Here is a 13,251-nt window from a genome sequence, read left to right as displayed (position 1 = left end):
TATTTAAAATCAAAATATTTTTGCAAATTTTTTTACTGGTATGATGTAATTTTTCCTTTCTGCATTACAGGGTTGTACTTTGTACAGGTGCCAGCATTTGTTGACTTGACTGGTGGGGTGGCTTTGGTCCGGTGTTTGATTGGACTAAAAAGATGGTTTTTTAATTTGTGATTCACTAATTATACTTAGTCTTGTTTTGACCGTGACCCTCTGATAATATTATAATTATATTATTTTAACAAACTCAACGCTACCCGCCACCAGTGTGGTCTCTCTCTCTCTCGCTTCGTCTCGCACACCACCACTACTCTTTTCCGTATAAATATCGAATTAAAAACAGCACAACATACACCAGACACATTCTCTCTCTCTCTCTCTCTCTCTCTCTGTGGTTCGGTTGATGTGGAAAACGCCATTCTCGTGAACACAAAGGACCTAGCTAAACGCTCTCTCTCTCTCTCTCTCTCTCTCAAAGGCTCGTAACAGAGTTCGGAGTAAAGAGCTCTTTCTCTTCCACATCTCTCAGGTACATGTGTGTATATACTCTCTGTAGATTGCTCTAATTTCAGTAAGTGAATTGTTTCCAATCGAAATTGATTTAGATTATAGAGCATATATATATATATATATATGTATTTAGATTTAGTGCGTTTTTGTATTCTAAGGATTTCAGATCAGTAAAGTCAATAAATGCAATATGCAGCTTCATGTAAAATAGCTCTTAAATTCGATAGGACTTCGGTGTAAATCATTCATTGAATTGTTTCCAATCGAATTGGATTTGGATTGAAGAGCGTAGAATATTTTTTTTTTTCTTCTTTTGATGAGTTTCGTGTTCTCTTTCAGATCAATGAAGTCAATAAATAATCTGAGCTTTTCTATACTGATGATGCATTAATAGATTTTTCTGGTTTCTGTGTTTATTGCTGATCCGTGCCGTGCATGATATTATTTGAGTGGATCGCTAAATCTCTGTATTTGATGACTAATTTTTAGTACTAGAATGTGTTTACCCTTAACAATGAGTAAATTCTTTGTTTTATAATTTATTTATTATATTCATTTGTTTTTTTTAATTCTATTAATTTTGAGAGCATGGAATCAGATCAACTGCGGTGACTGTACGCAATTAAATTTATTCTGGCTGCTTCGGTTTGAGCAGTGCTAACGTGATGTAAATGTTTGAACAATTTATATGATTCAGATCAAGTTTTTGACCTGTTCAATAAGATTTACAGTAGCACTGCCACATACAAACAAGTCCATTATATATATATTGAAAACCCCTTGTTGGTGATTTGGTATGATATTCTAATCATGCCAACTGTCAAAAAAAAATTAAAAAAAAATTGTCCCTATTCTCTAGGTATCTGGGAACTTTATATTGGCTGTAAATAACCCATAGTTAAGAAAAATACATAATAGAAACCAACTTCCATTTTCTTTGCATAATTTGGTAATGTTGGCTCTCCACCTACTGGTATTAATGCTTCTGTCAATGCATGGGGCCCTAGGCTGCTTGTTATTGTTAGAAATGATTTAGAACTGAAAAATCCAAACCATAATATCACTTTTGCTCAATTTTTTTTTTTCCCATATGCATCCAAACATAATCTGAGCAAGAGTCTCTAGTCAATTTGTCTTGGAGGAACGGAATAGAGAAGCGTTCATTTTCTTGTACTTAAATATTAGCAAAAAGCAATGAGGAAAATGCTGAACATTGTTTTGATTTTTGTTAGCACACTTGTGGTTTGGTCCACGGTTTCTTCCTTATTTCTGCCTTCTGAAGACGTTGGTCAGTGTGTGCAGCAAAATTCTTTCTTCTAACACAAGGAGTAAAAGAAATTAGTGACATTTGGAGTGGTTTGGGGATATGCTATTTTAACCAACAACAGCAACACAAATTGGAAAATTTGTATGGCAATGATCGTACTAAAAGAGCGAGCACTACAAACAGTTTGGCGAAGAGTAGGAAGAGAAGTATTTAAATGTTCTTTTATATGAGAAGTTACAGTGTGAGCTATCAACTTGACCCACTCTAAAATAATTGGCAGAATAGTACAATGATTAATTTGACTAAAAACACCTTTGATTAGTTATTTGTGATGCAAACGCCTTCCTATATGGGTTGACTGGTGGTTTTGCTGATACCATCGTGATTGGATCCTCAAAAAGTGCTGCTGCTGCTCTCTCCTCTTTCTCCGTAAAGGGCGGCCGCATAATAATTTATTTTGTAAATTGTAGCCAATATCATCATTATGAGCGAAGCCGAGTAAATTATACAAGCTCTTTTGGTAGGATTTTCTTTTTCTTATTTTGGTAGGATATGAGTAATTTTTGGTGGAAGACTAATTACATGTCAAAAAAACTCCATTACTGCCTCTAGTTGATACAATTTTTCTGCAGAAAAACAGAATCTGAAGCTTCATTAGACTTCTCTTAGAACTATAAATTGCACCAACTTCATGGTCTCTACAAGTTTCATTTCATCAATAATAGGCTTTTTTACCTGGCCAAAAAAAAAAAGAAGAAGAAGAAGAAGAAAATTTCCGTACCTGTCTATTATCTAGTTTAAGTTGTTATTCAATTGTGCTTCTGTCCCTTCCTCATAATTTTCTTTGTTTACCTGGTCATGTATTTAAGGGCGGCTTGGCCCAATGGTTAGGCTTTCCTCTGCTAGAGTTCCTGTTGGCATGGGTTCGAGTCACGAAAATAGCCTCTCCAGAAATGGGGATAAGGCTGCGAAATCTTGCCGTTCCCAAACCCCTCTTTAGCAGTAGTCTCATGTACTAGGTTGCACTTTTATTAGTTATTATTTATTTTATTTTTATGTTCCTTCCTGGTTATGTATTTAATTCTGACTTTCTTAAATTATATATTTACAAGGAATTATCCATATGACTAAAAGCATTGTCTCAGAACTTCAAATTATATTACTTAAAGTTCTTTATTTTTTTTCTTTCACTTAACAGTTGCGATGTATTCGATCTTTCGGAGAAAGCAGCATCAAAATCAGGAGGATGATTCTTCACAAGATACAAAGGTAAACGCAAGCTTGAAACTTGATATAGAACTGAAATTCGTTTGATGAACACATGTTTGCCTATGTATATATATTATACATGGGTACATTGACTGAGTATAATTTCACTGTTTCTGCTACCCTTTATTGTAACCAGCAGTCTCTTGTGGTGCTCATCTAGTTGCATTTCAAAGATTGAAGTGTGGGAAACTGGCTTTCAAATCAAGAGTAGTTATTACTCATTTGTTTCTTGAGCATCTGCATAACTAGAAATGCCTTCATTTTGTTATGGCTTGGAGCCTTAGACTGTATAGGTCTCCAGAGGACTGTACCAGAAGGTTCAAGATTGTAATTCTTTTATTTTATGTTGTGAACACTAAATAAAAAATAATCAAGTAAATTGATGGCAAAGATAAATCTTCTCTTCTTTTTTTTTTTTTCTTTTTTTTTCCTCTTTTTTTTGTAAATTGAAAACAGGGTCTAAATATTTGTTCTGCAAGCAGGTTGGTGAACTCAAGGCTGCTATTGGGCCCCTATCTGGACGTAGCTTGCAGTACTGCACTGATGCATGCCTGAGGAGATATTTGGAAGCTCGAAATTGGAATGTTGGCAAGGCAAAGAAAATGTTGGAGGAGACACTCCAATGGAGGTCAACCTATAAACCGGAGGAAATCTGTTGGGTAAGTCAAGTGGACAATATATGTTGCAATTTTTTTTATCATTCTCTCTCCATGTTTTACTTGATTTAACATATAATGCCCTTATTATTCTTCACATTAGGGAAATGTGATATAGTTTTTGTAGATTCAATAAGTGAATGATTCATTATCTTGTTCTCCTTTCTTGAGATGTCAGTATGTATGAAAGCATCAATTAGGACTAATGGCATGTTCATATTATAAATCAGCATACATATTACATGATATATGTGATACAGCTGGACCCACATAATTAAAAAAACATGTGCTAAACCATTCTAAGATGAAAAATCGAAATCATCAAATAAACGAATTTGTATCTTGAAATGTGAAAAGTCACTATTATGTTTCTCAAAGAATAGAGTAAATATTTCGAATGTGTTCAGGTGGTGAAATGAAAAATTGCAAAAATTTAGGCATAACTAATACTTGTTCAATTTCACAATTATGTCAGTTTGTGGTGTAGTATAGGCTTGGAAGTTCTCCTACTGAAGTCCTGGTTTACTGGAAATATAATAAACTATGAGTGAGAGTTTTTTAAAATCTTAGTGTGGAAGTTATGGTTTTCTTTTTTCTTTTTTATTCAATGAGCATTGAACCATACAAAATAGTGTTATAAATATACCTTTGACCTTACAATTCTCTTTGTGCAAGTCTGACTTCCCTTAAACATTAAACTTCACAAGGGCATACATACCAAAGTGAACATTTGGCCACAAAGTGGGCAAGTGCATTGAACCAAGAATATTGAATAAAAATGTGTTTCCAAGAAGTAATAACCTTTTTTTGGCAAATACATTCAGAACATGTCTTGTGATATATGAGTGCTGCATAAGGTATCTATAGAAGGCCTTATCTTTATCTAAAGAACCACACTGACCCTTCAATTTTGCTTGAAGGTGTGAATTAATATGTTGATGAATAACAAACTCACTACAGGTAATCATACCTCCTGTTTATGATTTGTATATTTGTTGTTTGGCACCATCAATATCTCTGTGCCTCTAATGGTGTAAAGGTTTTGGTTATGGAACAATCTCTGACTAAGATGAAGTCTGAATGAAACCCCCAATTGTCTTTTATCCTATTATCATATGGTAAGTCGATACCGGTTGACCTATCAATTCCAAAGTGCCTCAAATTCAGATGATATCATGAACTATGAGAAAATTTGGTTGAAATTTAAAACTTGCTTTCTTAAGGTGAAACATCGTTATTGATTTATTGCATCATGTTTTTTGAATTCAGGTATGATATGCTTGGAATTCCAAGCCTTTTATCTGTTGTTCAATATGATAATCTTTCATTGAACCTGTTCTAATAAATGGACTTGTATCATTATCAGCATGAAGTAGCACATGTAGGTGAGAATGGGCTAGTCTCAAGAGCAGATTTTCATGATCGATTTGGGAGGCCTGTCCTTATAATGAGGCCAGGAATGCAGGTTTGTGCTCGGACTTTCACCCTTGGTGTACATACTGTTGCATAACTTAGTAACGTGACACAATTATTTATTTATTGTCACTGATCTATTTACTTCATATATTATATTGGTTGCAGAAAACAACAGCAGGAGAAGGTAATCTTCGCCATCTAGTATATCTTGTGGAGAATGCTATCCTTAGCCTTGCCGAAGGTCAAGAACAAATGACATGGTTGATAGACTTTACTGGATGGTCATTGAACACCAATGTCCCCATTAAAGTAGCCCGGGATATCATCAACACTCTACAGAATCATTACCCCGAGAGACTCGCTTTAGTCGTCCTTTATAATCCACCAAGGATCTTTGAGGCATTCTGGAAGGTATGAGCTCCTGCCTTCATTTACCCTAGTCAGTTGGCTAAATACAAAACATTTGCTGATCTTTTTGGCATTTCTTTTGACTTTCCATCTATTCCGTTTAATGTAACTTGCTCCACTTCCATTCCTGCAGGTTGTGAAGTATTTCGTGGACCCAAAAACGTTCCAGAAGATCAATTTTGTTTACACGAATAACAAAGACAGTGAGGAGGTCATGAAGTCATATTTTGATGCTGAAAACCTTCCAAATGTGTTTGGAGGAAAAGCGAGCCTGAAATATGACCACGAAGAGTTTTCAAGGTTGATGGCCCAAGAAGATGTGAAAACTGCTAAATTCTGGGGATTCGATTGCAAGCCATGTCACGTCACAACCAATGGACATTTAGGAGCGGAGGTGGCTCCCGAGCCAGTTAGTCTTGCACCATCTGCAAGCTGAAGGGAGTCCACGATACCCAAAAAGAGTATGTAAGTAACACTAAAGAATGAATTTACTGATGGGAGCTGAGTTGAAAACAATTTTCGGTACCTTGCTAAGATGAATAAAAATTAGTTTTCTTTGCATACTGCAGCTAACTATAGGGGAGGTTAATTTTCTTCTTCCTCTTCATATGCTCTTGATTGTATTACTACAGTATTAGTATTCCAAACCTTAAAATGACAGAACTGTAATGATTACATGGCTGCTCCTAGTGATAAATTTGATAACTCTATTGTAATACACTTCCAAGTGCCATAAGTTGCTCTTTTCTTTCTTTTTCTGTCTTTTTTCTTTTTTTCATTTTCTTACCTCTTCCATTCCATGGGCACGTGCTTTGTTTGGTTTAGATAATTTGGGGTAATTTAATAAATTTTTTGATCAAATTTAAAATGAACAGTAGTCCTGTGAGGTTTGGATGGCCTCATTGCTAAACGGGATCTGAAAATGGCATAAATGTATGCAACCTTATTTTTATTTCAAACGAGATTGTTTTTGTGTCTCGAATCCACGTCACTATAGACCTTAGGTACAAAAAAAATATATGATTGGATTCAAGTGTACTTCAATTTGCAGTAGCAAGCTTGATATAGACCACACTTTAATTCATTCACAATTTGTTGCCCCTGCATTAGCATCATCCTCGGTCCTTTCCTTTATTTTTATTCAAAAAAATAAAAGAAAAATTAAAAAAAAGAAAAGAAAAGAAGAAGATACTTTCATGAACTTTCCTCGAAATTTTTAACAATTATAGAACATCCTTGAAGTTTTTTAAATTACACTGATTTCACTTTAATTGACAGTATACATATATCCCTTCTGTTATGTTTACCATTGGCAAATTAACAGAAATTTGTGATGGAACATTTTTTGGTGTTTGAAATAATTTTGTCACCACAATCTACCACAATGGGTGGCCATCACCACCCCTCAATCTGACCACCACAATGGGTTGCGATCAGTAATGGTATTGTGGGTCGGCGATGAGATTATTGAGTACCATTGTTAGTGACGAATATGTTCACCCAAGATTTTTCTCATGTGTGCGAGTGTTCGTTTTTTTTTTTTCTTTTTTTCTTTTTGAGGGCTCTAAGCCCTCATTTATACCCAAATAATAATAAATAAATAAATGCATAATCAATATATAGAAAGGCCACGAATAAAGAGCAAATTGTTTTCAAACAGATAAAACTCATACTGCAAACCAAAGCTCTGTTTTGGGTTCAACAAAAAACGAGGTCTTCGCTGTACAATGGATTTGGTTATGGCGGGCATACTCTAATCAAAGTTCATTGGAGTAAAGGCACTCATCGACAAGTTGGCGAAGGTTCGGATTCTCCAAAGCAGCAGCAACTCTTTCTTTATCATTCAACTGCTTATTAACTGCAGGGGCACAAAAATGGCATACATTATTTTTTGTTAGTTTGGAAGGACAAATAAGCAAAGGCAGTTTGCTATGCCGAAAGCCTTTTTTCTAGCTTCTTTTGCTTCATAGGTTCTACACTGTTCTATTAAACTCATTCGCATTCGCAACAGAAGCAAACTAAAATAACTCTTCTTAATTGGCATGACATTAACTAGGTCAAATAATACAGAAAAAGTTGTACCGCACAAGGAATCCACAATGAAAATTATCAGCAATAAATAATTGGCCCCTAAGACTGTGTTTAGTTCATGGATTTGGCAAGGAAAAGAAAAAAGATGTATGAAATGTAATTATATTTTATTCATATTTCATCAACTTTTTATTTTTCTCTTTTCAAATCTCTTTCCAAATCCATAAACCAAACACAACCTAATTAAATACATCTCCACTTATGGCTTCCCATAATCCGTTTTTATATTTCCATGTACTCAAATGGGGAATGCACAAAACAAAAATTTGTGGCGCCAATATCACTGATCTCATTGTTTGATTGCTCAAAACAATTACGCATGTTTCGAAACCTCTCACTATAATCAACATTCAGGACATAAGATGCACTAGGCACACGTGTAGATGGCACGGAAGATCCTTGCATGTGTGCCTCACAAATAGCTCAGATAGAATGGTTAGTTATGCCACGCGTCTTACCCCCATGTTCAAGGTTTTAAAAAGCGATTGCGAACGCCGTAACAGTTGCGGTGATAGTGACGTGGTTGTAGCCACGGGATGTAAAGGCCATAGCATAATGGTTGCAATAATCGGAACCGTGAATTTTTTTTATTTTTCACAAAATTTAAAAAAATTTACCATAACACTTTTTCTCTCTCTCTTCAGAATCACATTTATTAGAGTTTAAAATAGATTTTAATAATTTTTTGTTAGTTTTTAAATATGATCCAATATATTTCATATTTTAAAATTTTAAAAAGTTATCACTACTCACTAAAAAAAAATATAATAAAATTAATTTTACAAAAAAAAAAAAGTACAACTCCCATGTCACGTGAATTGTACTTTAGCTGCCCATCGTTTGTACAAAGGGAACAAGCGGAGAAGCAAACAAGACGGTGTTGTTCGGCCCATGGGGGCCCATCACGGGTCCCGTTTTGATAATCTAAATCGTTTAATGTGTAGGAATCGTCGAGTACTATATGCCTGTAAAAAATCACGTTGATCGAATATCACTAGCTACATGATCAAATCAGTTTTGTATAAAAAATGAATGGAATTATAGTTACCGGTTGACAAAAAACTAATCTGATCAGATACCTATCGATATCCAATCAACGTGATTTTTACAAGCATTTAATACTCGACGAATTCTACACATTGAACGGTTCTGATTAGCAAAACGGGACTCGTGGTGGGCCCCACGGGCTGAACAATACCGTCCAATTTAATGTCCGAAAAGGAGGCAACCATCTCCTATACACTACCCTGCACACGCTGCCAGCTATGACATCCACCGTACCGCCTATTCTATTCTAAGCTTCTCCTATATACTAATTTATACAATTTTTTAATACACATTTTTTCGTAAAAAATCAAAAAATTATCCCAAATAACCATCTTTTTTTTCTAAACTTTTTAGTTCAAAAAATACACTTATTTAGGACATTCCAAACAACCCCTTAATGACTTTATATGTCATAATCCATATTGTACCTCTTATTTTTATTTATTTGTTTACGAATAATTGATTTTAAATGTCTACAAAATTATTTTTAACAAATACCTGAACTAACTAAATTAAAAATATTTACAATTATTAAATGAAATAATTATAAAAATAAAAATTGTGTCGTAAACAAAAACTATTTTTGAGCTACCAGATATTGCAGAATGTATATAATGTATAGCTTGTAAGGTTTTTTTTTTTTTGAAAGGAAGTTATTCAGAACATTATAAATGGTGTAACGGTGTGTAACAGGCCGTTATGGCTATTATGGTATCGCTACGGCCGTTATATAACACTGAAACGACCGTTACACATGTGAATTTCTGTCACACCGCAAAAGCAGGTGTAATGGATAGCGCCTACAGCCATAACCGTTAAGTAACAGCGGCAACCGTTACATAACACCGGTTTACATGAGTCATGCTATATCTCAGGCAGTTTCAGAAACCAAACCCTACCCTAGCATTCAAACCAAAAAACAGGAAAAGGTTTATAAACAAATGTAGACAAGATTTTGGGTTTTCTCGGCCTCACCTGATTCTTCGTTTGCGTGAGATCCAGGGGCCACTTTAATATCTACCTGTAAAATTGTATTATTAAAGGTTCAGATAAGACAACATAAATGGTGTGGAATAAAATGACGTTCCAATGTAAATTGAATCTCTAAGGAAACATGTGTATCACTATTTGTTATTTTTATGTGGATGAGAATGTGACCCTCAAATGTGAACATTTTGTATATTGCCATCATCCAAAGTACTGAAGTCTCTGGTAATACTGCCTCTGCAACCTTAAGCGTTTCGCAAAGTTGAACAGACTTTCCATCAAAGGGATTTCTAAATTATATTAAAGACCTCCTCAAAGATTAATGAACTAGTAATTTTTATTTTCAAAGAAGCAAAACAAGGAAAACATAGTCAACCCTTGGCCTTGCAATGCATAGCAACTGCTAACGAGGAAATAAAAAATATAACATCTTATTTGTCAATTATTACCTCACATACCATGAGTTAGTGATACATAAATACCTATCTATGCAGAAGTTTACAATAAGAGATTAGTTCAATGACAGTGATACAAATTATACAATTGTGAATAAGCCATATGAAGACCAGCTAACTAGATCCAAAATAAATAAATAAATAAATGAAATGAAAAAAAAAGAAACACATTGAAAAGTTCCGTGAACTCTAGCAAAGCTATAAAGCAATGGAAAGATTGGAAAACCAACTTCACTATTAGACCATTCACCATTGCAACTTCCCTGAACTTTCAAGAAATTTGACTGGAAAATCTTACACTATGGAATAGGTATAAAAACTGACCTTAAAATGTGGAGGGAAACATTCCTTAAGTTTAACTCTGAGGCACAAACCAATTACTGTTGCCATGCTGCAGTGCTGGATAGTTGGGGTAAAAGTAATCCTACAAAGAAAGAAATTATTCCTAAGGATAAGCTTGGACATCAAAAGAAAGGAAGGAAGCTGATTTTTGCTGATACCTCTTTGATTTATTTTTTCTTTAAGTTATAGGTCTATGAGTTATCTGAGAACCAACCTGATATTTCAATGATCTCAGAGAATGGGTGATCATATTATGCAGCATAGACATTCATATGAAGAAGCCAAATCCATATTAGACAGATATTAAAGTTCTACAAATGACCATGATGTTAAAATATATACCCTTAAAAAAATTGAGACCCTGAAGACAAGCATCAGACATGCAGAAGTATAGCATGGGCCAGTGGGTGTGAAGTCCGTGTCCACGCAGTGTTGTTAGTGAGCTGCTATCGGCATCAGTATCAGCCAGTGTGTCTTATGCACGACTGTATGATTGTGCTCAATTTGGAATAGTAAGAAAAGAAAATTGTTTTCTCCATTTTAGCTAGAAAAACTCACGAACATCAAAAAGTTCTTTGGCTCTATAATTGATTATTCTTTTTAGGAGTCCAGATGATGAGATGGACAAAATTTTTTATTTTTATTTTTATTTAATTTGAGAGCTAATTCATAATTAATTTCAAACTCCAAATCGAACATCTTAAGTAATAGATTCTAATAAATTTGTAAGCTTTTTAAGTGTACACGTATAAACATATAGAAATTCCTATATATTAGGTTAATAACATCTAAATTCATGCTCACATGCATATATATTATTGGATGGATGGATAGCATCTAAACTGTAATCTCACAAACTTATATGAACATATCAATAGATTAAACTTAAACATAAAGAAAGCTGCAAAATACCAAATTTATGAATTCATTCACATAAGAAATTGGGAATTTGTAACTAATAATGCTCACAGAATGCGACCGAGCTTCTCATCTACAGTAATTGACTCCTCAGAGAGAACGCTGAGCTGTTCCAATGAATACGGATGCTCCGGATCTCTTATATCCCTCACGAAATGTAATCGATTCAAGTCAAAGATCACAACAGTTCAAATTCCAATAACAATCCTCACCTACTAATTGAATTGACCTCAATTCAACTAAGTCCGATTGGTTGCCAAGAAAATTGAAGGAAAGTAAAACAGAGAAATAACGATGCTACATCTCCAAATTTTCTTAATTTATTCTCTAAAAAATACCTAATACCCCAATCCTTACTTCTTTTTTTCATCTGAGTAAAAAATTAGTTAAGATTTTGATTATATAACACTCCAATGCTTGGCCTCACTTTTTATCAAATCTTTTTAAAAAATTCCAAATTCATCTTAAAAATCTTATCATTTTTTGATGAAATAAAACCGTCTCCAATCCTTACTCTATTTAAAGTTCATCAAATTTGAGTAAAAGTACAACTGATGAGAATTTGGTGACAGATTTGATTCATCCTTGATTTATGAAAAATTTGCTTCACCTTGACTTTATACAGATTTGATCAAATGGTTGCTTTTAGTCAAACTTGAATGTTATGCAAAAAAAATGATGAAGATGCTCCCTCCCAAGTTGCTAATATTTTAAAATTTTCTCAGCAACCAAACGCAAGTAGCACAAATGAAAAGGAAAGAAAGAAAGGGGAAAAATAGAGATGAGAGAGAGAAAAGGATATCATAAATATCGAGAGGATCGACAGCGTCGTCGCCGTGAAGATCTTCTGTGCGAGCGATCCTCTCCTTCTTGGCGTGAACCACGGGGTTCGCATTGATCAGTCCCAGAGTCATCTCTCTTTCCCACACACTCAAAACTCTCTCTCTCTCTCTCTCTCTCTCTCTTTTTCCCACACACACACAAGCTCAGCTCAGGGGTACTTTGTCTGAGAATGGACAGGTCTTAGTGGTCACGTACTTTACCCACCATGGTGCGGCGCGTACTTGTGCGTTCTGGAATGTTTGGTAAGCAGCTGTTTCCACGAATAGGGAAGATGTGATTGGCTGGATATGACGGTTGTAAAAGGACACATCAGAAATTGTAGCAGGGAATTGGTCTCTCCCAGTGAGTGCTACTGCTGCAACACATGCCGTATAGTGTGCAACTCGAGCAGGACTGAAGGCCTGAGCGTACAGATGTATAATTGCCGGTGTAAATTTACAAAAATGCTTTAATAATTTTATCAAAAATTCTAGTAAATACCTATAAGATTGATATATATGGTGTGGATTCTACAAGTTTTTTTTTTTTTTTAAGGCCTCTGGTATTAATATTTTCTAACATAAAGGACACTAAATATTTTCATAATATTTAAGGTCCTTCAGGTTGATTCAGAGAAAATTGGTCCAAAGAAAATTAGTCCAGAGAAAATTGATCCAAAGAAATTTCATACCCAGAGAAAATTCCAATTTCTCTGGGAATTGTGAATATATATATATAATTATGACTGCCAATTTGGTGGAAGGGGAGAAAAGGGAAGGAAAGGGAGAAGGTATGGAGGAAGCAGCTGTGAGGAGGGGAGGGAAAGAAAAGGGATTCTGTTTCTCTGGACTCCCCAAACCCAAAGAAATTCTCAGACATACATTTCCAGAGATTCTCCCACCCAGAGAATTTCTCTGGACTCCACAATCCAGAGAAAATTCTCAGCCAGAGAAATTCTCTCAACCCAAAGAATTTCTCTGGGCATGACCAGATGCAATAGCTGCTGTTGCCATAGCTTCTGTTTCTGTTGATATTCATGATAAATTGCGACTTCCCAAATCATTAG

At 34.8% G+C, this 13,251-nt stretch overlaps 2 protein-coding genes across 4 annotated transcripts; one reads left to right on the top strand and one right to left on the bottom strand.

Moving 5' to 3' along the window:
- The first annotated feature begins 223 nt into the window (after positions 1–223).
- Positions 224–6,275, top strand: LOC114315153 (uncharacterized). 3 transcript variants are annotated; one of them, XM_028261723.2, is made up of 6 exons: positions 224–526; positions 2,973–3,043; positions 3,526–3,702; positions 5,066–5,164; positions 5,281–5,526; positions 5,657–6,275. In XM_028261723.2, exons 2-6 carry the CDS (start codon positions 2,978–2,980, stop codon positions 5,957–5,959), a joined length of 891 nt encoding a protein of 296 aa, XP_028117524.1. In that variant the 5' UTR covers positions 224–526; positions 2,973–2,977; the 3' UTR covers positions 5,960–6,275. The 3 variants fall into 3 exon arrangements, with proteins under 3 accessions (XP_028117524.1, XP_082780098.1, XP_082780090.1); XM_082923972.1 differs by having other exon boundaries at positions 349–532; XM_082923964.1 differs by lacking the exon at positions 224–526 and adding an exon at positions 2,132–2,294.
- Positions 6,276–7,120: 845 nt separating this feature from the next.
- On the bottom strand, positions 7,121–12,625 carry LOC114315152 (MIP18 family protein (DUF59)). The gene is made up of 5 exons (XM_028261722.2): positions 12,166–12,625; positions 11,415–11,520; positions 10,428–10,527; positions 9,637–9,682; positions 7,121–7,381 (listed from the first exon to the last, which is right to left on the bottom strand). The coding sequence occupies exons 1-5, from the start codon at positions 12,275–12,277 to the stop codon at positions 7,281–7,283; spliced, it is 465 nt and encodes a 154-aa protein (XP_028117523.1). The 5' UTR covers positions 12,278–12,625; the 3' UTR covers positions 7,121–7,280.
- Positions 12,626–13,251: the final 626 nt, after the last annotated feature.

The sequence above is a fragment of the Camellia sinensis genome, chromosome 1, assembly GCF_055761805.1.
Source record: "Camellia sinensis isolate YWXY chromosome 1, ASM5576180v1, whole genome shotgun sequence".
Taxonomy (NCBI): Eukaryota; Viridiplantae; Streptophyta; class Magnoliopsida; order Ericales; family Theaceae; genus Camellia; species Camellia sinensis.
The sequence above is the reverse complement of the archived record's forward strand: the minus strand, read 5'-3'. Positions and strand labels throughout refer to the sequence as shown.

Excerpts from the sequence above, each read along its gene's own strand:
- LOC114315152 (XM_028261722.2), bottom strand. The coding sequence starts at position 12,277 with ATGACTCTGGGACTGATCAATGCGAACCCCGTGGTTCACGCCAAGAAG. Across the intron at positions 10,528-11,414 it reads GAGAAGCTCGGTCGCATTCT|GATTACTTTTACCCCAACTA; the intron begins GTGAGCATTATT and ends CTTTCTTTGTAG. Across the intron at positions 7,382-9,636 it reads TCACGCAAACGAAGAATCAG|TTAATAAGCAGTTGAATGAT; the intron begins GTGAGGCCGAGA and ends GTGCCCCTGCAG.
- LOC114315153 (XM_028261723.2), top strand. The coding sequence starts at position 2,978 with ATGTATTCGATCTTTCGGAGAAAGCAGCATCAAAATCAGGAGGATGAT. Across the intron at positions 3,703-5,065 it reads AACCGGAGGAAATCTGTTGG|CATGAAGTAGCACATGTAGG; the intron begins GTAAGTCAAGTG and ends TATCATTATCAG. Across the intron at positions 5,165-5,280 it reads TAATGAGGCCAGGAATGCAG|AAAACAACAGCAGGAGAAGG; the intron begins GTTTGTGCTCGG and ends TATTGGTTGCAG.